Source organism: Dunckerocampus dactyliophorus, chromosome 6 (assembly GCF_027744805.1).
Source record: "Dunckerocampus dactyliophorus isolate RoL2022-P2 chromosome 6, RoL_Ddac_1.1, whole genome shotgun sequence".
Classification (NCBI taxonomy): Eukaryota; Metazoa; Chordata; class Actinopteri; order Syngnathiformes; family Syngnathidae; genus Dunckerocampus; species Dunckerocampus dactyliophorus.
Window position 1 is genome coordinate 9247235 of NC_072824.1, and position 25899 is coordinate 9273133.

Sequence of the window (25899 nt, forward strand, 5' to 3'; positions counted from 1 at the left end):
TTTAATTTGTAACTTAACTTAATTGTTTAAGTTAGTTTCAGGGGGACTACGAAGAGGAAGGAGTTTGAAGGGACAAGCCTGTCTCTCACACAAACTCACGTGTGCTATATAACTCAGCCAATGAGATGAGAGCAGAGGCGGTGCCCCGAAAATCAGCCAATGAGAGCGTGATGCGTCAGAAAGCGTCACCAAGTGTTAGTCTGAACTTGCACCGACTTCAGTCATTAATAAAGTTGATTGGAAAAAAAAAAGACTTGCACACTTTGTTATATGGAATTTCTTCTGTAATACGATGCAAAAACTTTATATAAATTCTTTATGTTCAGTGGAATTTATTTAAAAGGAGGTTTATGTTATGCGAGGTACTACTGTATATCCAAATTATTTCTATGAAAAATAAAGTAAAATATGTATCATAAACAATTAATCATCCATTCCCATAATAATTTAATTTAATAAATTATACAAAAAGTATTCTTTTTTTTCTTTATACTTTTTTTTCCACATTGTGATAATGTGTACAGTGATCAAAATCATAGATATAAAATAAAAAAAGTTGCAGTAACAAACAGGATGATACACAATAGCAGAGTGACCTCACCAAGGCGGGTCCATGCCAAATAAATAAATGATGAAGTGTGCGGTTTCATATGTCCTCGCTGGCCTATTTATTAGAATCCTACTCCGACTTCTGCACGCTCCACTAATAAACTGTACAGGATAATCTTTCATTCTGTTCATACTGTTCTCTCTTACATCTGCGATGAGGTTATATAATTAGATGTACTGTCAGGTTGCTCACTACCGTATCCCATTTATAAATTTTTTTCAAAATAAAAGTATTTTAATAAAAGTGTGCTTTTCAGCGTGGCTGCAGGGTTTGAGGCCATGAACGACCAGAATATCTGCAACAAGATCTTGGTGCAGCTTATCCAGAACTACAGCAGCGTATTTGAGACGGACAAAAAAAAGGAAGATGAAGAGGTGGAGGAACTGCCAGATGTCATCCTGGTCAAGGTGAGCATATTTGCACAAACTGCAAGCAATGCTATGTTTTTAAACATGGAGTATGTTACTGTTGGATGCATAAAAGCTGACATCATGACATGATGCTCCTCCAACTCTCTCTGATCTGTGACATCACTCTCTTAGCATATTTACCCAGTAGGGCGGAAGCATATGGATAGCAAGTTATATAACTTGTGGCTAAAATGAAAGCATCACGTATTGATCACAATGGCAGTAAAGGTTGTCACAAGTGGCCCCTTGAAAGATTTGTGTCTGCCTCTGTGCACCATGTCTCTTATTGATTGGCTCGTTTGCTCGTTGGCACGAAACAGAACACAACACTCATTTGCTCTGCGCAAATGAACCCAGAGCTCACATTTGTTACCCTGATGGACATTTCGCAGGGAAAAATAGGTCTCTAAAGTCTCACAAAAGCCAGGTGTTCGTCATCCATGACGGCACACAAGACGTCAGCAGCCCTGAGTCTAAATCAAGGGTGTTCAAAAGCGTAGTTTCTTACTGGCCCTCAGCGTATCGCCTATAACATAAAGCTGCGATAGTGTAGCCTATAATATATATGAAATTTTTAATTCATAAGCTGTGTTCCTTTTTTCCTTGCCGGCATGACAATATGTGCCAATAGCCGGTGGTGGAGCTTGTCTCCCTTTTTTCCTTGGCGGCATGATGTGATGTGCCGGCGGCCGATGGTGGCGCTTGGCTTCTTCTTTCCTTGGCGGCATGACGTGATGTGCCGACAGCCAGTGGTGGAGCTTGGCTCCTTTTTTCCTTGGCGGCGTGAAGTGATGTGCCGGTGATGGAGCTTGGCTCCTTTTTTCCTTGGCGGCGTGACGTGATGTGCCGGTGGTGGAGCTTGGCTCCTTTTTTCCTTGGCGGCATGATGTGAATGTGAATTGCCAACGTGTCAATGATGAGTGACATTTCAGTAGGCATCTTGGGTTTCTTTTCAGCACCTCTGCACTGTCTCCACCTGGTCAGCTGCTGGTGGAGTTACATTAGCTCCTTTTTTTTCTCGGCGTATGAAGTGATTTGAATGAAGTGATGCTTCATAGTGATGTTTCAGTGGCAGCTGGCTGCATTTTTTTCCCGAATGCGATCAGAAATGTTTGGAATGCTGTTGGAATACCGTAAGAATATTTAGAATTAAGTTAGAATACGTAAATGCTGTTTGATATTTTTCCACTTTGAATCCACTTTGAAAGTTTTCAGCATGCTCACAACATTCGGGTCAGCCACAAGAATGGAACTCAGAATGCAGTCCAAACTTTTAGAATGCGCTTTGAATATCTAGGAATAAACTACAAATTTTCATTGCAACGGCATTCTGGCTTATTCTACCTGTAGTGTGACTAGGGTAATAAATAATAATGTTCATTTATCCCTTTTATTCATCATATACATGCATTTAGAATTGTTTTCTAGAATTGTAAAACTATAAAAGCGTGTTCTGTGTTTACATTTTTGAGACTTGTGGCACAACTGTGTTAGCAAAGAACTACAGAGTCAACCGCTTAGAATCATATCGGCCGACAGAGCTGACTTGTGCTTCCTGGTTCGCTTGACTTGGCAAGCTTTGTTATTTAAAAAAATTAAGAACACGGTTGGAAGTGTAATAATAAAACAAAAAGACACAAGACATATTGTATGCTAACTGGGAAAAACGCAAACCGAGTCAACATTTTGATGTAAAAAAAAAAAAAAAAAAAAAACACTCACAGGCAGATTTATTGTTTTCAACGGTGGTTAGCTTCTTTTTACACTTGTATGACAAGAATGTAGAAAATGGTTGTCACGCTCTGCAGGACAGGAGCGAGCGTCTCCTGTCCTGCGCTCTTATTTTGGCGGGCTGTGTCTTCTCCGGGGAGGAAGAGGCTGCCTGGTGGCAGCTCAGCTGCCGTCAATTAACATTGGTGGCGGTTAAAAGGCCAGCGCCGTCGAATGTGAGGCGCTGGTTCATTGTTGCTATTGTTGCCCTTGTACCTTGTCTCCTTACCAGTGCTGTCACCTAGAAGAGTTTACTTACCTTGATTCTACCTTTCGTGTTGTTTTCCACAGAGCCTTTTCCTCTGTCGCTTTTGTTTTGCTGCTATGAGTACCTGCACTTGCATTATTCAAGACTCTGTATTTTTGCACGCCACCGCCTCATCTCTGCATACTGCGGTCAAGAACTCGACAGCCTCAACTTGTGCCTGACAGATCGTGACAACGGTGCTTAAAACATTGCCTGTATAGCTTTACGATGGTGACAACTTCACCTTTTTATTTCCATTAGTTCCTATGGGGAAAATGATTGGTGGTTTTTCCTTCCTGTGTTCAATATACACTACTCACGAAAAGCTAGAGACGTCGGGCCCCCTGGCGAAATCCTAGGAAAAAGCTAAAACACAGCTCCACCTCTGCAGATGAACTCAGCCCAACCCTCCCCGAACTCTCGAATGCACACGTCTATAAACGCCCAATGATCCAGCACCCAACAAGGAGCCAAACAGCAAAAGTCACAGTGTTGTGTAATCCATGAATGGACCAACACATTTGATGGTTCAATTAGAATTGGCACTTCAACCGTTCCACATCTCGACGCCCAGCAATCAACCATCAGTCCCTCGCCTTGCGTGGCTCAAAACTGGATGCCCACAGGGTGAAGCAGCAACCGAGCCCAGCAGTGCTGTTGTGTCTCCAGCCCCTTGCTAGAGAACAGCAAGCTGCACAAAAAGCACCAAAACACCCTGGTTTGTTGTGCAAGTGCTACTTTTTTGCGGAAAAAAATGATGTAGTTTAGGTTAGTTATTCTCTAGTTAGTTAGCACTTCAGTTTGTTTTTTTTATTATGCTTTTGCGTAGTTGCTGCACAAGGAACTTTTAGAATTTGCCCTGAAGTCACCCTGAAGTTGCACTTTAGGAAAGAAATCCTTCACAACAAAGTCTTGATTGGTGATTGATGACGGCACATTGAAACATGACTTTGGCTGCCAGGTTCGGAGGGGGGCGCTTGACCTCTCATGTGGTAGATCTGATGCTGTTTTTAGCATCATCAAACACTGTCTGATATCACACCATGCATGAAAGGGCACTTTGGATACAGCTCGGACCCACGTATAATTTCAGTGGCTTTATTATCATCACACGTTACTGCAATTTTTCTTTTCGTCTATGATGTGGCAGCCACGTGACAGCACCTTGATCTTTTAGGAAGCCCCTCAGTCCCAATGAGATCACCTTGCCCACAAACATGCGCGCATACACAAGAACGCCTACAAGTCTGCCAAGGCTGTCCCCACCATGGCAGCACACATGATACACACTGCTGATGCTGCTGCTCCATTTACTCTCTGCACCACAGACACGTCAACATTTTTGTTCATTTGGCTTTTGTGCGCAGGGTCTGAAATTTAAACTCATTTTTTGTGAGTTTTGTGAGGTTTTATCAGAAATGACCCAGAAAAAACCCAGAAAGCTTCCATGACGAGCCTTACCTGCCGTATTTACTCAAATAAGTGGCTTCCGCTCTAACAGATGCCGTGTTCCAATTAATCACAGACTGTGTAGTCCACTTGAATAAAGGCGGCAAAACAAATAGATGCCTATGAAAACACTGTAAATACCTTCATATGATCAGAATTCATAATTAACATTGCCGACATGGAATGTGACGAGATGTAGTCAAACCTTCTGAGGTATCATCAAAGCCGTAACAGGCGGGACGATGCCTTTACATAAGGAGATTCCGTTCTGCATTTTTAATGTGTGTATTCTTTTGAATAAACAGATCAGACGCAGAATGGAGTGGTGATGAAGTCGAAGCAAGCTGTGGTAATGTCAGAGTCATAACAGAGGCAGGATGATGCCTGCGTGTAAGACAATCCCATTAGCGTTCTGTATTTTTCCGCTTAGCTTTTCTGATGAAAAAGAAGCGACACAGATTATGGAGGGATTGAGTCAAAACTGGGATTTTTCCAAAGCCTTCTGAGGTAATATCAGATCTATAACAGAGGCGCAGGACAATGCCTGTGTGTAAGGGAATTTAGTTTTTGTTCCGTATTTTTCCATTTCGCCGAATAAACAGAATGACACAGAATGGGTTGGTGATGAAGTCAAACCAGTGCAAAAAATTGCATTTCCAGTTAGTGTACAATATGGCACCCGTCTTGTTGCGTTACCAATACACTGCGTGAGCCCAACTGTGTTGTTAAATGTATTTTTAGCACAAAATGTCCTTGGCTTCTAACAAAGAAGGTATTTTGCTAACAAAATGCTACATAGCCCGTCCATGATGTCATCAGCGTTTGAATCTCAAAAATGTATGTCTGTGTAGGCTCTCAGCCGTACAGAAGTTGTCCATCGAGGAAAAGGCTTCTTGAGACGTCATCTGTACTTCTGTGAAGAAGGTGTTGGACGTTTCGCTCCTTATCCAAAGAGCTTCGTCAGCAAACTAATAAGTGCTGGTAGCCTAGGCCTTAAATACAGTAAGAGTGGGCGGAATTGGTGTGCCAACACCCTCCTCCTATTGGTTCCTTACACTAAGCCTGGGCGGAGTAGTGGTATAATCCTCTCCTGCTATTAACACCTCCGATAAAAGGGAAGTGTCGCTCCCTGAGTTGGGTATGAACGACCCTGATACTGGCTCGTTAGCATCTATTGTTCTGGCTCGGCCCTGGCTCCACCTCATTTGCAAGACTAAGAGCTGTGGGTTTTGGCCTGCTGAACACAGGGTCCAAATTAAACCTCAAACCACCATTCCGATTCAATGATGGGTTCTGTTGTTTGACAAAAATAGCTTCCTTTACTCCTCTTTCAAACCATCTGTTTTGATGGTGAATGGTGGTTTGAGGTTTAATTTGGACCCTGTGTTCAGCAGGTTACTGAGACCGAAACCCACAGCTCTTAGTCTTGCAAATGAGGTGGAGCCAGGGCCGAGCCAGGACAATAGATGCTAACGAGCCAGTATCAGAGTCGTTCATACCCAACTCAGGGAGCGACACTTCCCTTTTATTGGAGGTGCTAATGTCAGGAGAGGATTAGACCACTACTCCACCCAGGCTTAGTGTAAGGAACCAATAGGAGGAGGGTGTTGGCACACCAATTCCGCCCACTCTTACTGTATTTAAGGCCTAGGCTACCAGCACTTGTTAGTTTGCTGATGAAGCTCTTTGGATGAGGAGCGAAACGTCCGACACCTTCTTCACAGAAGTACAGATGACGTGTCAAGAAGCCTTTTCCTCAAAAATGTATGTAACCCTAAATGTATCTAACCCTAACACAAAACACGTTTTTATAGTTTTACATGCATAAAACAATTTTAAATGTATATAAATGATGAATGAAAGCAATAAATGAACATTTAAGGTTACTTTTACCTTCACTGAATTCTTCGTGTGTTTCCAAAGACACAACGTGTCAGCAAGACACACGTTTTCAATTCAATTCAATAGTGTTTTTCACCGTTTTTATGAAAATACTGGCACTTGAAACTTTATGTGGCTCCATTTGCGTTACTGAATTGAGAAACACTATTGAATTTGAGAAATAACTCATGACACAACAAGAAGGTGATGTCCCTGTGGTGTCTTGCTGTCACATCATGTCACGTCAAGAATCACGTCTTCAGTGAACGTAAAAGTAACCTTAAATGTTCATTTATCCCTTTCATTCATCATTTATATATATTTATATACATTTGGAATTGTTTACTGTATGTAAAACTATAATTGTAAAACTGTACAAGCGTGTTTTGTGTTAACATTTTTGGATTCCTGGAACAAATTCAATGGATTTACATGATGCACAAAATTGATTCAGTTGGTGTCCGTTTCGGTTAGAGTCGGACTTTCTGGAACGAATGAATGATGCTAACCAAGGTTTCTTTGTATCAGAACCATAACGGGGGGGGTGGTGGCATCTGTGTGTAAGGGAATTCCTTGTTTGTTTGCTCCTTTGGTTTAAAAAGAATGAACATGGAATAGGGAACCAAACCGGCACTTTTCCAAAGCCTTCTATGACGCCTATATATACGGGAATTACGTTTCCATGCTGCATTTTTACATTTCGCTCTTCTGAATAAACAGCATAGACACAGAATGGGGGGTGATGACATTGAACCTGCACCTGTCCACCTTCTTCGGTTGACGCCTGTACACCCTCTTGTGTTAAAAGTACACTATTTTATACGTCACACCAGACGCTAGGGTATCCATATACATTGAGATACCATGTCGCTGTGTGAAAGCATGCACAGTTACGGCATTTTTCTACATTGGCTGGGTTCTATCTAAAAGGCAAAGGTGGATAAATGCTGGATCCTTTGATGCAAAATGTGCAACATCTGTGTAAAAGCTTGTTATTACACCTTGAGACTTTAAGGAGAAAGTGCTGCTGAATATACTGCTCAAAAAATAAAAGGAACACTAAAATAACACATCCTAGATCTGATGGACATAAAATATTCTTATTAAATACTTTGTTCTTTACATACTGTAATTGAATGTGCTAACGACAAAAGCACACAAAAATTCATTTTATTTATTTATTATCTTATTTATTCTTTTTATTTATTTATTGGGGGTGTCTTGCTGTCCAACTGTTGTCTATTCCATTTGCACAACAGCATGTGAAATTGATTGTCAATCTGTGTTGCTTCCTAAGTGAGTTTTTTTGAGCAGTGTCTTTTAACATTGACCTGTACAGAATTAGGAATTGGGGGGGGGGAAAGTATTTTGTGAGTCATTTCTTTGCTGTGGTACATGTTGCCTTGTTGTTTACGCCGGACATTCCCAGGTACGGGCGCCCTTCAAATTCTCTTGCATCAGCCTTTTTTTTTTTTTTTTTTAACACCAAGCATGTGACGCGTGCGACGTGATTAGCGTGACGCAGGTCTGTGTCAAAAAACCTGTTTGCCTTTTTTTTTTTCTCCAAAGCTTAGAAAGCCATTTGTGTGTGTGTTTGTGGCTTTCTGCGAGCTTTGCAGATGTTATCAGCTGACTGTGCCAGGGAAGGTTGTTCTCACGCTGACTCTCACTATGCAAACACCTCAATTGATCCCTAACTAGGCAATGTTTTATTAAATACAATTATGCTTCTTGTAAATTTTTATCTCATTCCCCCTTTGTTTTGTTTTTTTTTTTTTTTTCTCAAGGTTTTAACAAATGAGGCAGAACCTCAGAACCAAACCACAAGTGCACGGCCCCGGAAAAGGAAGGTATAGTACATAAAACTCACTTGTCATTCTAAGGCTTTACCACCATCACTTCTCCCTTTCCAAGAAGTCCTTCTTGTTGTCTTATCTCGCTGCTAATAAACCATCTCTCAGACATAATCCAATGGGCACAAGATTAACAAAAGCAGGAAGCGGCAACTGTTACCAGCAGTAGAAATGAAGCATTAGGAAAAACCTTAATTACCTGTACGATGAATGTTTTAAGTCACATTTGGACATTAACTGTCGTACATGTGTAAAAAGAAATTAACCTCTGTTAATGTTGACCCCTTAAAGAATAGAACCCTCAGTCTTAACCTGAATGCATCTGATGTAAAATGTAAAGGTGGTATTTACCTGCCACACAAGTGGGAAAAGAAAGTAATCATTCTTAATAGTCAAATATAAAACCAAGCTACAAAACCCAAAGAAAAATCTAAAGGAACGCCCTTGATGTTCGCTGAACTGAGCAGTTCAAATTGCAAAGTTTGTTTTGAAAATTCGTGGTCAACTTCTAAATTCAGACACACTCTACTTAAGAAGTTCCGTCCGCCGCATTTGTCAAGCAAATTTTGACTAAATGTTCACATATCAAAAACCATGTCTCTTTTACAGGTAAAGGGAAATAAAAAGTAAATTATTTTGGTAGTCAATTAAAAGTACAGTCAAATCTTGGCTTTCAAACTCCCCAGTTTTTGTATGATTTGTTTTTTGTTGAAAAATTTGGCTAATTTTGCCTCGGTTTTTGGACAGAGTCTCGATTATTGTGCAATATTACGCCTAACAAACTTTTCTTTGTTACATTTGGCCTGTACTATATCATTCCCTGTAATTGAGTGCCCAAACAAAGCACCCTATGCATTGATGGCTCACTGTCCGTGCATTTCACTGCTAAATAACCCGCAGTGGGGCCAAACAAAGTTGTGCGTGCCAGCATTTACATAAAGATAAAGACAGCGAGAAACACTATTGAACTTGAGAAAGAACTCAATGCTAAGTCCGAAGATGACGTCCCCTTCCCTCCTCTGGCCCCGTTCCTCGCTGTCTTGGCCAACAAGAGTCTTCATTAAAGGTAAAAATGGCATTAAATGATACCCAGGAGAAATGCCAGGGCAGTCCAGAACAGAGAACCAGATTAAACGGATGTTCCCTCCACAAAGAAACAAATTCCTACAATCTAAGTAAGTGGTTGTAGATATCGACACCATCGATACTTCCATCCCACTGCATGGCAGAAACAATGCCACCCACACCCATCATTATCGTTAAATTCACCAACAGGGAATTCAGAACTGCACTACTGAAAGAGGGAAAGAATCTGAAAGGTACAAACATTTACATGGATGAGCATCTGGCAAAGCGCAACGCTGACATTGCCAAGAAAGCACACGACTTGAGGAAGCAGTGAAAGATACAAGTACTTGGAGCACCAACGGCAAAACATACATCAAGCTAAATGGATGACCAGAAGAGGCAAGAGTGCTTGTTGTCAAAGATATCAAGGATCTAGGTAAATGTTAAAGATGAGGGCACCATGACAACAAGGAAAATAGCGGCTACAACCGACAAACAAAGAACGATGCAATTGGAAGATGACATTCAACATTTGACATCACTACCACGTTGCAAGAGCCCGCTGAACCATAATTGGGAACCCATGTATCTACATTCAATGACACTCAGAACACAACACAAAAGACTGTAAGACAGCAAGACCTCAAAGTGGAAACCTTTAGCTATAAAGATCACAAGCGAATGGGTTGCAGAATGGTATAGATTTGGATAACAACAGGGAAAAAGATTTTATTTTATTTATTTTGTCTGTATACAACCACTTTTATTATATGGAAGAATAATGTAAATACGTAATGTAGTGCATGTTGAATACAAGAAATGAACAAATGTATTAGCAATTGATGTGAGACGGAGAGGGGGTAGGCTTACATAAGCACTGCTTCTTCCTACTCCTTTTTGGACATGTGGAATTGTGAATTGTAACATGGATCATTTCAATGTAACCTGTATGCATGTTGTCCATTTCATTCGTAATTTATAATTAATACACATTGGTTTCTGCATGTAAAAGTAATTATTCTCTATAAAAATGTATTTTTTGTTAATATTTTAGGTGCCTGAAACGGCTTAATTGGATTTACATTATTTCCTAAAGGAAAAATTGCTTCCGTTGTTGTACATTTCGGTTTTCGTCAGACCTTTCGGGATTCAAGATTCAAGATTCAAGATTCAAGAGTTTTATTGTCATGTGCATGGTAAAACAGCAGTTATACCATGCAATGAAAATCTTATTCTGTTCATTCTCCCAAGAAAAGAAAGAAAACACAAGAAAGAATAAGAACATAAGAAACATAAACACATAAACATATATACCAATAAATTAAGCAACAACAACAGAAGAGACATTAATACAAGCAAATAATACAAATAAATAAATAAATAAATAAATAAATAAATAAATAAATAAAGTGCTATGAGTGTGTGCGTGTGTTGCGTGCGGCGTGTGCGAGTGCTTCGTTGAGAAGCCTGATGGCCTGTGGGTAAAAGCTGTTTGCCAGCCTTGTGGTCCTGGACTTCAAACTCCTGTAGCGTCTGCCTGACGGTAGGAGTGTGAATAATGAGTGTTGTGGATGTGTGCTGTCCTTGATGAGGTTGTGTGTTCTGCGTAGGACTCTAGATTTATAAATGTCTTGCAGTGAGGGGAGGGCTGCCCCAACAATGTTCTGTGAGGTCTTGATCACCCGCTGGAGTGCCTTCCTATCACGTGTTGTACAGTTACCGTACCAAACAGTGATGGAGGCGGTAAGGACACTTTCGATAGTGCATCTGTAGAAGCAACTCAGGATTGTGGTGGACATGGTAGGGATGACTTAATGACGAAAATATTACTACTGTGCCTGAAACTATAGAACCCTCAAGTTTGTTTAACTTAAAGTTAACATAAGGTTATCCTTTCCCATCACGTGTAAAAAGAAGATAACCACTGTTACTAGTAAAACCTAACAACCTACTAAATCAACCTAGTCAAAGCTAAACACACCCCAAAAATTAAAGAAAATTATGTGGTAAAAGGGGAAAAAAGGTTCTCTTTATTTGTTAGCCAATTATAACTCAGTCAATCAAGATTTGACTTGTAAGTATTGTTGACTGAGTTATTTGACCACCAAAGAAAGTAGTCAACCTTTGTCCCTCCCTCAACCATCTTGGACTGCATATTAGTAAAAGCCTGTAGGGTTCTTGCTTTCTTCCTACAGACAGAAGAAACCAAAGGCTTTTACCTTTTAACCTGAGTTATGTTTTGATAGTGAACTTACTGTGTGATAGGACCTTTTGGAAATGAATTCCTGTTTAGATAAACACAACAATCCTTAATGTTTTAAAGACCATGGGGAAAGTGCTTACATTTTTACACCTCCTTGTGAAAGCTGCAAATGAATCCCAGTAATTCCTCTTTTAAAACCCCTTCATGATTCATGTGCTATCAGGATATCATAATATTCTATTCAGTCACAATACTCATTAACTTATTGCTACTCAATAAATCTGTCTCGCTTTCAAGGCCTAACGTGCCTGGAAGGTCTTTTAAGGTTATAAAAAATGAGATTAGTGATACCAAACAGAATCACAAGTCAATACTAAAGCCTTAAACATGCCTCAGTTGTCATTAAGCTGACATGGATGTAAGGAACTGTTGTTTCTTTGGACAGCAACACAAACATGTACACTGTATGTACTGTATTTGTCATGTGTTGCCTGTGCTATTATTACACAGTTAGAGGACTGACAAACAAATGTATGAAAAAGACTGGTTGAAAAACATGACAGCCATCAATGAAATCATCTTAACAGGGGCACCTCTTGGACTGAGCAACTAATTAAACATTGACCATTTAATGTAGCTTTAATGTAGATTTAGTTATTTAAGAAAGAATATACACAATTTTAAGAGCAGTTGAAAAATTGCAAGAATTTACATTTTGCGCTGTTGGATCGTAAGGAGGTTCTAAGTAGAGCTTCAAAATGCAAAAAGAAGAAATGAGAGTGAGACGAAAAATGTTTTGAGTAAGCAATTTCTTGCAAACAAGCATTAGAGTGAAATAGGCTGTTCATCAGCTGATCTGAAGTTTTTTAAGACCATAGCTCCAAAAAAAACAAAACCCTAGAATACAAAATAAAATGTTCAAAAAAGTACTCAGTAATGAGTGCTGCACCATTCTTGTTAATCACATCAAAAATTGATTTGGCCATGCTTGATGCCAGTGTTTCCAGGAGGCTAGTGGGAATGTTGCTGCAGGTGCTGAAAATGGCTTCACGAAGGTCATCCACTGTCTGCAACTGATGTCCATTTTTGTAAACTTCCCTTGCCATCCATCCCCAAATGTTGTCAGTTGGATTTACATCAGGGGACCATGCAGGATGGTCCAAAAGAGTGAGGTTATTCTTCTGGAAGAAGTCCTTTGTCAGGCGTGCATTGTGAACTGCAGTGTTGTCCTGTTGAAAAAGCCAGCCATTACCACACAGACGAGTGCCGGTCAGTCATGAGGGATGCCCTCTGCAACATCTCCACATAGCCATGTGCCGTTTGACGCCCATGCACAACCTGAAGCTCCATTGTTCCACTGAAGGAAAAAGCACCCCAGGTCATGATGGCGCCCCACTGTGCCGTGTGGAAAACATCTCAGGTGGGATCTCCTTGTCATGCCAGTAACATTGGAAGCCATCAGGACCCCTCAAGGTTGCATTTTTTTCTCATCAGAGAATAAAACTTTCTTCCACCTTTCAATGTCCCATGTTTGGTGCTATTTTGGTGCAAATTATAAACAGGCAGTATTTTGGCGTCGAAGGAGGCGAGGCCTCTGAAGATGTTTTTTGTTCTTAAAGCCTTCCCTCGCAGATGCCGTCTGATGGTTATTGGACTGCACAGACAGCCAATCGGATCCTCTGACTCAGAGCCCATGACATTTTTTTGGGTCTACCACTAGACTTTTTTGTTCCATAACCCTCAGGATATTTGAAAAAGTTTAAAGTCTTACTGCGTCCAACTTCAGCAGCAATGGCGCTGCGAGAGGCCTTGCTTGTGCAGCTCAACAGTCCACCCGCGTTCAAAGAGAGAAAGCTTTTTTGCTCTTGCCATCAAGCGATCATGACAGTGTGAATACCTGACTGAAAATTACATTTAATCCACATTTTTGCTAGGATTTTGGCTTTTAAAGGCTGTGGTCTTAAACTTTTGATCAGCTGATGACCAGCCTATTCACTTTAATGCTAGTTTGCAAGAAATTGCTTGGTGAAAATTTTTGTTGTCTCACTCCCATTTCTTCTTTTTGCGTTTTGAATCTCTACTTAGAAACCCCTTAAGATTCAACAGTGCAAAATGGAAATAAGTACAGTAACTATGACATACTGTATGAGAAGAAAGAAAGAAAGAAAGAAAGAAAGAAAGAAAGAAAGAAAGAAAGAAAGAAACACTGTAAAACAATAGGCATAAAACTGTGTGCACTTGACAAAACCATGAAATTTGGGAGACTAAGTTAAATGCTAAAATGTTTAGGTGCTAAAATGCTAAAGTCCCTAATGTCATTGTCTGATGACTGTAAAAGTTTGACAATATCTGTACTACATGTCTTCCTTAGCATTTTGAACTCATAGGGGGGTGCCATAAACATGATACACATGATGTGTGGGGTAGGGTGTTTATTAATTGCATACTTACAGAGACCATAAACTTTAGCTTTACAGGTGCCGTGCCTTCTCTGCATGTTGTGTTAATGGTGTCTACCACAATAAATGGTACTGTCAGTCAGTTTTTGCTGACGTGGAAAAGGGAGGTTCTTATTTGTGGTATGGGGCGTACAGTATTTGCAATTACTGGCAATAAAGTGTGTTTGATGTAGCAGGGTGGGTTAGAAGCCATGTTTTTTGTCACCTCTAATCAGTAATCATCCCAGCTGAAATGAATAATATTGATGTATTTAAGCAATCCTGGTGTCAAGTACATGTAAAGTTACAATTTTCTTTCTACATAGCTGAAGAGAATAGAACGTCAGCTCCATACAGGAAAATAAGCGCATTTTCTCATTCATTTCCTTTTGAAAGAGCAAATCAATACTTAAACCCGGAAGGATTCAAATCAGGTCAAGCTGAAGAATCAGTAGTGCCAATTATTGGCAAGATTGGCCCATTAGCTCCATGGGCAGCTAAAACAGCCTAAATGGATGCAGCGTCGATTACATTTGAGAACAAGCCATTTAGCGATCGCCCTCAATGGAAATGTCCAACTGATAATTGGCTTAAAAGGAAAGAAAGCAGCCTTTTCACTCAAATGAAAGCACTGAGCGTTTACACTTGCGTCAATACTCGTGACATCAGGACAGTTTGATTCGCGCCTCTATCAGTCTGGCAGCTAGTTGCTCTTGTCCCGGCTGACAATGCAGAACGGTCGCAAAGTGGTCGTGGTGAGATTACGCTTCTTCGCCTACAACACGGTGGGCGGTACCCGCCATCTCTACCCGCTCCAGGTCGGCATGGTAAGACAAACACGGTGTCGCCTTTTAGAGTTTTAACATTTTGGCCGCCTTTTATTGCTGGTCGCCTGCCGCTTGTGAATGCATGTTTTATTGCGTCCTGAGCAAAGGTTGCATTGCACGGTATCAGGTGGACGAGTGCACAAATGTCAGCAGTGTACACACTGCCTCACATTTCGTTTCATCGCATTTCTGTCAAACAGGTGAAGAAAGCGACGACAAGTGCCTGCGTGTCCCCCCAGCCCACCTGCCCGGCGGGCCTGCCACCTCGAGGTGTGAGGCCTCTCGCCGTACCGTCAGAGGTGACAAGCACCAGCCACGAGGTTGTGGAGATGGCTCCCCCGCCTCACAGAGACACCCCGATGCCTGCCTGTTGCCACAGCAACCTGGATGTCAGGCCCTTCTCCGTTGGCAGGGAACCTCTTGGCAGGTGTGTAAAGTACGCCAGATGGTACATCATGATGCCGCTATATGCAGTTTTACATCAACATGTTCTCAGTAGGAAAAACAAGTACAATATTACATTCAAACTGGATTATCTGGACTATTATTTGCATGTGCTCAAAATGTGGCCCGTGGGCCAAATAAGGCCCACGAGAGCATGTGATCTGACCCAAAGTGCAATTCAAAAAGAAAATAAAACCAGAGGAACTGTTTTAAAGACAAATGATGTTTCGTAATACACATTTCTTTGAACACATTTCTTTGAATGTTGCTGACTTTCTAGTAATGAAAATGGCTCCAATTAGGAAAAAAAAATTGTGCACTAAGGTTCAAAGTTCACCAAAATTGGCAACAAACTACATGTCCACTGTGTCATACGCCAAATTAGAGCATTCGATAAGGGTATTTCCTATCTGTATTTGTTTGGTCAATATACCAAATTATTATTATTAATCTCAAAGCAGTTTTGGTTTAGGGAGCTTTGTTTTTGGACACTTCTTCTGGAGAAAACGTATTATACTATAGAAAAATGCTGTTTGGGTGAGTTGTGGATTGTTCTGAACTCCTGCTTCCATGCTAGTTAGTGTTGTATTGATCAGAACAACTCTGCCTGGAGGATTTGTTGAATGTTCTGAACTCATGTTTCCATGGTAGTCAGTGTTGTATTGATGACAATAATGTAATGCTGCACGGAGAAGTTGGATGTTCTTTACTCCTGTTTCTATAATAGTTTGTGTTGTATTGATCAGAATAATTGTGACGAGTGGAGATGGGGTTGGGGCCCCAGAAGCAGAGGCAGGGAGCTTTAGACGTAGTTTAACACTTTAATGCAAGTGTGCAGGCAAAATCCAACAGAGTAACAGAAGGCGATGGTGCAGAAAAGGCAAAACTAAGAGTCACCATAAAATAGTCCAAGAACACAATAGAAGGAGCTGGCTGGGTAGCTGGGTAACAGCTGGGCTAGCCTGGCTAAAAACCAGAAACAGGGAAAAGGCTGGCAGCGTGGTAGGAGTCCACGTGTGAGCAGGCGGTGGTTGTCAAAACCAAAGAACCAGCAGCGTCCAGCTGTAAGCAGTCAGCTTAAATGGATGGCGAGTAATCAGTAACAGGTGTGCCCAGCGTCCCCGCCTCCAGCCCGCTCAAGGTGTGACTGCAAGGGAAAAAAACACAGGCCAGGAGAAGGCAGGAACTAGAGCAACATAGAGCACGAAGACAGGTCACTGACGAACGTGACAATAATGCTGTCCGGAGGAACGGTGCCATAGCGTGATGTAGCTTAACTTACCATCGCTCACGTCATGTTACCATAGTTTAATTCTTTGCGGTCCAAAGCAGAACTTGCTTCAAGATACAATTAATCAACAATATATCAATATATCAATATACAGTATCTGGACGGTGGTAAAGAGGTTAGCACCACTGTTTGTGCGAAGTGAGGGATTATATATCCCAGCCTGACTGGAGGGGGCAAAAGGTGCGTGTTTGACAGCAATCAAGGATCTAAAAGCCTGAAGCTTCATGGCATTGAGCCTTTGGCATGCACACAAGTCTATTATAAGCATCTGAAACTGGGCAGGCTGGGTGTCGAGTGTCCTAGGGTCTCTGCGAATAGCAGGACTGCAGCTGGGTGTCTGTTGTTTGGACTGCCTCCTCAGCAGCTTGGAGCGGGAATCACCATGTCTGCTGGGTGGAATGGGAGGCACAGGTGGGAACACATACAGGAACTTGTGTTCGAGAACGCACCCTCTTGTGCAACACACACAACTGTCTACTGTGTGATGACATCATTCAAAATCTGGGCTTTGATGAGCAGTGCAGGAACTCAATATTACCTTTGACCCCCAACTTCCCTTTCAATCATTCAAAATCATTAGAGACTGTCTGAACATTGAGCTCAGCACAGTGCTGACAACGAACACGTCCCCTCCTTGTCTGATTTTTGACTTTAGCTACGTCACACAACAAACTGGATCAGATAACCTTTACTACCTAAATCCTCTATATCGGTGGTCCTCAACTGGTTTGGCTGTGGGACCCACCATCACCCCTCAATGGCAAGCGGTGACCCAACTGTTGAATTTTTTTTTACTCAAACTCCTCAAATATCTTTATATTTAAAGGGACTGTTTGCAACACAACATGAGCTGCAAGAGACGCCGTCTTTTTCTTTATGGCGTGCTCTTTTACAGCATGTCCTTCCCCTCACGCTCAATCTTGACAAAGTCGTGGCGGCGTAGCAAGTGAATAGCAGAGACAAGAACGCAAGGTGCATTCACAGACATCGGGTCATTAAGTTATTACTGAAAACGTGGGTCACGACCCACAAGTTGAGAATCACTACTTTATATGACAGAAGTGCTCTGCTGTTTCTCAGGACCTACTGTTTGGTCAAAGATCCTCTATATCAGGACCCACCATCAGCCCTCAGTGACAAACAGCAAGTGAAGTCCACACTCGATGTCCTTCCCTTCCTGCTCAAGCTTGGCCAAGTCGCCCATAAACATGTCATGCACCTTGTGTTGGAGTAGCAAGCAAATAGCACAGGTGCAATGTGCATTCAGGGACATGGGGTCATAACACAATTTTTTTTGGGCAAGACCGGTGACCCACTGATGGCTCCAAAAGTGGGTCGTAGCCCACCACTTGAGAATCACTATGTATGATAGGAGCACTGCAGTTTTTAAGGACGTACTGCAATGTCAAAGATCCTATATATGACAGGACTATTCTGCTATTTTAAGGACCTGCTGCAAAAACACTAGTCAAAGATGGTTTGTATGACAGAGGCGCTCTGCTTCGTCTAGTTGTCTATATGACGAAAGTACTATGCTGTTTTTTCTATATGACGAGAGCTTGAGTGGAAGTGGAAGGAAATCAAGTGCCATCCATGCAACACACAGCTGCAGATATCTGATGGAGAAGAGCATGCCACAAAGGGAAAGACAGCATCCGACCCCTGCTGCTCATTTGTGTTGCAAACAGACCCTTTAAATATAAGACATGTGAGAAGGTTTGAGTTGATAAATGTTCGCTATTTGGGCCACCGAGAACCACTGCTCTATATGAAACGAGCGCTCTGCTGTCTTTAGCAACCTGATTGTTGAACTTTGAACTCTTTCAAATTGAATTTTTGCACTGAACTCTCGGGCTATTCTAACATCATTTGCGTCCCGGATTTAGTCCATGGGCCGCAAGTTGACGCTCCCTTATCCAGATGGTTGTTGCTACGATAAAAATCTACAGTAAAAGAAATGGAGCAAAGAAATATGTGTGATGCTTACACTGTAAATTGAGAGATGACATGTCCTCTACTACGCTGACCTTTAGCGCCACTGCAAATCACATTTTAGTAGCATGTCAGCACCCGATACGTTAGTGTTACATAAAAGTTTAGTGATGTTGTTAGAGGTGCTCTCCTACCAGTATAAGCTCACTTCTGTTGTAGGTACATTTCTAAACGTACATTTGGCATAGATACACACTATTTGAGAGGTGTTCTTCACCTTAAAACAAACCATATTTAACATAATGTTATCATTATTCCTCATTATTTTATTCATCCTAGGCCAAACTTCTTTAATCCGGTGCGCCAGATTGCCTCTCACATACGCAAAAGAGTAAAAAATAAGCTTTTGGTTACACGGTCAGCACAGCAGTAAATCTTCAGGTAGACCCCCACATTCTCCCCGTCATCTCGTTTTTCAGTGCCGGGTGTACAGTGTAGCAGAAGAACTCGGTAATGTGCGTCAGCAGCCTGCGATGGTATTTACCAACAACAACAAATGATAGATGGTTGACCATAATTTGTCATGTAACAGCTACTGAGAGACTGAGGGCTCTATTAAGGGTAAGGTGTTTATTAAGGTGGAGAGAGGCCTTTAGTTGTACAAATGTATTTTTGATAATATGAAATAATGCTAGTATTGTATCATTTTTTTTCACCAATACTTTGTTGACATACTATACGGGTGGTTCTTGGGTTACGTACAAATTCCGTTCCTAGACTGTGATGTAAGTCGAGGTGTGGTGTATGGCGGATCTAATACTTACATTATGCCTAAATTAACTCCAAAGTGACTCACACTGTACACAGAACATCTATCTATCTATCTATCTATCTATGAAATAAAGTCATAAAAAGATGAAATACAAGAATTCATTGTAACAGTAATAAAAACATTTTTTTTTTTAAAGCCATAAGCAACCTTTCCATGTCAATGTAATACGGTCACTACACTGCCTCATATTACTGTCCCTTTCGGAGGATGGTAGTTAGTCATTCCTCGGTTTGAATATCGCTCCCTCATTATATTGCGTTTCGGAAAAAAATAATTAATGATTGCTGTTTTGTGGTTGACTATGGCCTATTATTAGTAAAAAAAATATTGAAAGACAAGTTATATATAGTATTCTGGTCATTAGGCATCAGTAATGTTGAGACATGACGTTAGATCACATTACCTTTCTCACTGCATGGAGACTGGTTACAGCCATGGCTGAGAATGAATGAAAAAAAAAAAGGATGTGCTCTCATTCCATGTGGAAGTTGTAAGTTTTTGGCTTCTTGAAACACTTTCTTAAAAGTTTAGAATAACTAAATTGGAGAGGCTAACTAGTTAGTTTGGTAGCTTGCTATGCTAGCGGTAGCCATCTGTTATGTCCCTGCAGTGATCATGTAGCCTGCGCAATGTTCATGTAAACAAAGAATAATAGGAGTGTAAAAGTGACTATAGAGGTGTTACTTTATTGCAACAGAGCTCTAATAATGTTAAAACCCGTATTTAGAAAGTCACAAACGGGTTTTCTATGCTCTAACTACGAAACTATTCTGTTTATTAATATTGAAGCCTACTGCACGGCAGTTCACTTATCGCGGTCAGGTCTGGAATCAATTAACTGCGATGAACGAGGGACGACTGTGTACTGAGTGTTAGTGTTGTGGTTTCCAACCGTCTTTGAATGTGACATAATTCCCGACTGTGTGCGCACACACATGCGTGCGTGTGCTTGCATGTGTGTGGGGCTGTGTGCAGAGAAGACAGTTGAGTTTGCTGCTTTGATGTGACAGTATGTGACAGTAGCCTGCGACTGTTCATCGACCACGTCATCCTTATAATGTCCAGGTAGACGTTACCAGGGCTGTCATCAACTAAGGATTTTCATAGTCGAATCTGATTTGTTAGATTTTGTTCGTAGTGGACTAATAATCAAATATATACAGTATGAATATACACAGTGGTGTGAAAAAGTTTTTGCCCCGATTTCTTATTTTTGTTTGTCACATTAAATGTGTCAAGATCATCAGACAAAATTAAATATTAACCAGTGACAACACAACTGAACACAAAATGCAGTTTTTAAATTAAACTTTTTATTATTAAGGGAGGAAAAAAATCCAAACCTAAATGGCCCTGTGTGAAAAATTGATTGCCCCCCCCCCCCACAGAAAGAAAGTAATTGAGATCTATCGGCCTGAAAGATGTTATGAAGCCATTTCTAAAGCTTTGGGACTCCAGGGAACCACAGTGAGAGCCATCTTCAAATGGCGAAAACATTAGAACAGTGGTGAACCTTTCCAGGAGTGGCCAGCCAACCAAAATGACCCCAAGAGCGCATTGACGACTCATCCAAGAAGTCACAAAAGACCCCGCAACAACATCCAAAAAGGTCCAATAAGGTCCATGTTCATGACTCCACCATAAGAAAGACACCTGGGCAGTGAACCTGCCTGCATGGCAGAGTTCCAAGATGAAAACCACTGCTGAACAAAAAGAACATTCAAGCTTGTCTCAATTTTGCCAGAACACATCTTGATGATCCCCAAGACCTTTGGGGAACATTTGTGTTCTGACGAGGCAAAAGTTGTAATGGGCTACAAACCTTCCAAAAAGTTCATCTGCCGTAAAAGTAACGTCGCATTTCAGAAAAAGAACATCATACCAACAGTAAAACGTGGTGGTAGTGTGATGGCCTGTGGCTGTTTTGCTGCTTCAGGACCTGGAAGACTTGCTGTGAATTCATAACCATGAATTCTGCTGTCTACCAAAAAATCCTGAAGAATGTCCGACCATCTGTTCAGGACCTCAAGCTGAAACCAACTTGGGTTCTGCAGCAGGACAATGACCCAAAGCACACCAGTCCACCTCTCGTGGGAGTTTCTCTCGCTTTCTCAGCGGTGGATGTTTCATGAAGCCGTGGTGTTGCAAAAGTCTTCATGACAGGCCGATACAATCCGAAACTGTAACTTCGAAACGCTGTAAACTGAAGGCCACCAGTATAATACAATATAATGTATATTATAGTATATATTATATCAATATATTGTAAATAGAGATGCAATTTTATGAACATTTCTAAAAATAATAATTGTGACCAACATATTTACAGTTATGAGAAAATATTCAATATTATCAGGGTATTGTTGGCCGCACAATGACCAAAGTCCGTTTCGTAGGCACAAAAATGCCATCAATTGATTAGCCTTCCGCCATTTTCTGTTATAGCAAAATAAATGTCGCAATTATGTGCATAAAGTTATGTGCACTGTTAATACAATAATTATGATCATTCTATTTTAAATATATTTTGTCATGAGTTATGCATAAAACAGATACAGTTTCATCCCTAATTCTAAATTATTCAGCAGGCTCCATCACTTTGTTGTCTTAATCATTTTCACTTGCATCGTTTGACCCGTACTGAATAAAACTAAAATTGTACAAATTCTTTGCTTACTTTGTGCTTACTTCTGGTCTACAGACATCACATTGTTTTGTTTTCCGTTGCTGAAATGCTCCGCAACACTTAACTCTGTCAGCTTTACAAATGCCACGTGTGCTCTGCACTCGGTGTGTGCGTGTGTTATTGAAGCGGTCAAGAGTGGATGCTGTTTGCTTCCATTCTGCCTTCTTCGGAGTGTTAATGCGTAGGTGTCTTTATTATACGTGTCCTTAAAGTAGTAGCTTCCTTTTAAGTACGTGCTAGTTTGTCTCAATTCCATAGCGAATAGACGCTAATTTTCCGTGAGCGCGTTTCTTAATGTTTATATTTGCCGTCACACCTTCTTATCAGCTCGCTCTCACTTTCCATAGGGATGTGTTAGCTGAGCCTGTCTGCACAGACAGTATACGGCATCCTGGGAAACGCCATCAATGGAATATGTGTTTTTTTTATTCTTATGATTAAAATGTTAAATGCCCTTCACTCCAGGAAATAGCCCTAACTTGAGTCTACTTACTCCATTCAAGTGCCAGAAACTCACACTAAAATCCAGCATCGTTAACATTTCTTTACCTCCTCATTTTATCAAATAAATGCCACCACAGTCTCACCTCCACCTGAAATATGACACGGGCCGCGTGAGCCAACATAGCAACGCCGTGTGAACTTGTTGCACTCTGGGCATCGCCGCGGAGGCTTGATGCATGCTGGCTTTTGTGTGTGGTTGCCATGGTTGGCTGGCTCTTTTGTGATGCAACCAGCACGTTTCTTAGAAGCTCCTCGGAACGAGGTGGGAGTAAGGAACGTCTCGGTGTGGTGCGAATCTGAGCGCTGGCGGCATCGCTGGCAAAAAGCTGTCAGGGAAGACTGATGGCTGTCATTCCATTCATCTGACTGTACAGAAGCAATAGGCGACTTTTACTACACCACTCTTAATTAATTAATTGGCCTGGAAATAAAAAATACACATTCAATTTCAGCTTAAAATACCAACAAATTAAAATTATGTCTGTCTAGTTTATGTCTGTCTAGTCAAATTAAGATACTGTAAAAGAGAAAGCATTGCCATTTCGCAACACGTATTTGTTTGGCAAACACTGAAAACAAGCAAATTCAGCATCTGTACATGTTTTTTTTTGTGTGTTTTTGTGCACTATAGCTAATTAAGAATCTCAAACAAACCTTATTAACTTTTTGCTGTAAAAGTTGATTTACAGTCTTCAATGAATCTATTGCAAACTGGAACGTCTGTTAGCGTCTGCGCCGGTTAGCGTGTTTTTTGGTTAAAGTTGAAAATTTACGTCCCAATTTTGCCTCGGTTTGAGTGCATTCACCGCTTAGCATACAATATGGCACACGTCTTGTTGTGTTGTTAATACATCGCATGAGTCCATCTGTATTCTTACTAGTGATCGACCAGTATGTCTTTTTCAGGGCAAATACCCATGTCGATTTTTAGTAGTCAAGGAGGTCGATATAGCGAGGGAACGACAATCAAACCACGATATTGTGAGGGACGACTGTAATACTCAACTTTTCAGTTACTTGAATAATTTTGCTTATTCCATGCAGTACAATTCATCAGTGTAGTAATGACTTTGTGGTGTGCCATTAGGGTTCATGCAGTTATGCAAGGTGTGCAAACACATAGTGTGAAATATACTCAGTAAAAGCATAAATTAAAATATATTAAGCGTGTGTAGTCTAGCTAGATCATTTACTGCAAGTGAGCAGAGCTGGCACTTACGCTTCTATTTGAATAAACTTTGATAATGGTGTGCTGTCCACATATGGTCATGTTGTTCACATGTTTTATTCAGCTCACAGACAATTCCGGACCATCGATACTGCATGCTGAATACAGTCAAAATATAATTGTTGGTGGACTAAGGTGGCTATAATTCACAGCAAACAGACTTCACTACGATGTACTGTGTTACATGAGTGATTAGACAGCTAAAACGTCACAGTACAGTTCAGTAACATAGCTTCTACTGTAACCGCATGAGCTAGCTAGGAAACGATTTCAAAATACAACTTACAATTAACAGGCTAATGCAGTCACTATCTAATCATTGTCTAAGTATTTATGAAATGCAGTAGATTGCAGTGAAGTTTGATATGGAAGGGAGGCATGATTGGCTCCCTCTGGAGCTCTCTCTGGTGGCAACCATGGCCAATGAACTGCTTTGATGGGAAGCAATGCATGATTGGAAGAAGTTAAAATAGTTTTAGTTTTTTTATTCTAAATTTCTATTGGTACTTGCCTTGTATATTTCTTATCTACCTTTTGAGTGTTAAGTTGCTGTGTGATGAATTTACCGTTCTTTCTAAGATTATACATATTGAGTAATGACCTCCTGCGATTTTCGATAGTTTGATCAGCTCGTTTTGAGTTTTCTCATAGCTCATGATTGGCTCCTGTCAAATAAAGAGCTGCCTGGTTCTCATGGACTCGTGCATACCACAACATGCCATTTTATCACATAGACATGTGCGGCTTATAGTCTGGTGCAGTTTATATACTGTATGTACAAATGTGTTTTTCTCTCTAAATGTAATGGGTGCGGCTTATACGGCGGTGCATCTTATACACCGGAAAGGACTTCAACGAACCTAAACTACATGTTTGCATAAACACTAAAGACAATTTAGAGCCATCAACAAATCTGACATACGTGTTTTCGTCAACACCGAAGACAGTTTACAGTCTTTGAACCTAACATACGTGTTTTTGTTCACAATTAAGACAATTTAGAGCCATCAATGAACCAATCTACGTGTTTTCATGAATACTGAACACAATTTAGCCGTCGACTGACTAGCGTACTTATTTCCATAAACACCAAAGACAATATACCGAACATGTACGTTTGTATTATACATCTGTTTCCATAAACGCTGACAATTTTGAGTATTTACTTTTTTGTTGTTGTTTTGAGTATTCACATTTGATGGTTTACTGCGTATTTGTTTTCAAACCTAACATACGTAATTTCGATCCTTCAGCAAACCTACTGTACTTATTTTTGTACAATGAAGACGATTCAGAGATAAGACAATTTAGCAATTTAAACGAACCTGACGTTCATGTTTTTGGTAATGGTTTGTTTCATTTCAAACATGCTTACACAATTCAACATGTCCACAGTTTATTTAATACAACTGCTTCTTCATGTCTCAGAAATGGCTAATAGTTTGTTCACTTGCTGTGTTTAACATGTATCAGGGTACTAATATTTTATAATGTAGTAAAAAAGTGTAACGGTAAAGTTAACAGAATTTGTAGACAATTTATATGACATAATATATATATATCTGCATTGTGCTGATGTTAGAGTCCCTAGTGAACCTAACGTGCATGTTTTTGTAAACACTGAAGACAATGAATCTAAAACAAATGTTTTTGGACTGTGGAAGGAAGCTGGATTACTGTAGAGAACCCACAACATGTAAACCGGAGCAACTTCGATGGACTAGCTTGTTACTGGTAGTTTTCCATTGAGTGTAAGGATCAGTGTGTTTCTCTGCAGTCCCACAAAGCATGTTGTTATCCCTACAGTAAGGTAGTGGGTAAGCTGGATTTCCGCCTCTTGCAATGCACGGAGGCAGCGAGAGTGCACACACACACGCACGCACGCTCACACACGCCAATATTTAATACGCTTGGCAGACTGTAAAAACACCAGTGCGGAACACGAGAGTGTCAGAACATTGAAAACAATGTAGACCTTTCAGGGAATGTGCTGCAGTGAAAGCATATGTCTCTTCTGCTTTGTGTCCTTCCTGAAGATGTTTGAAGTTCAGTGAACTTTGGCCCATTTTGCACCCTGTCCAACTGGAAACCTAAATCCTTTGTTTTGAACTTTATACGTGCAGCCTGAGCGTCCAGGGTGACTTCACCTCCTCCCCTGGACGCCCCTGCCCCCTTAACAGGAAGACGCATGGCGGCGCGTCACGTACCACTCAAAGTAAAACCCCC

General features: G+C 40.8%; 1 protein-coding gene across 4 annotated transcripts in view; it reads left to right on the plus strand.

Moving 5' to 3' along the window:
• The window catches only part of fam13a (family with sequence similarity 13 member A), an 83515-nt gene that overhangs the window by 18655 nt on the left and 38961 nt on the right, over nt 1–25899 (plus strand). For 3 of the 4 annotated variants that reach the window (XM_054778443.1, XM_054778444.1, XM_054778446.1), the window contains exons 5-7: nt 867–1017; nt 8155–8217; nt 14957–15183. In XM_054778443.1, the coding sequence (XP_054634418.1) occupies nt 867–1017; nt 8155–8217; nt 14957–15183 (441 nt within the window). The remainder of the gene's footprint in view (nt 1–866; nt 1018–8154; nt 8218–14956; nt 15184–25899) is intronic. The other variant, XM_054778445.1, reaches the window with a different exon arrangement.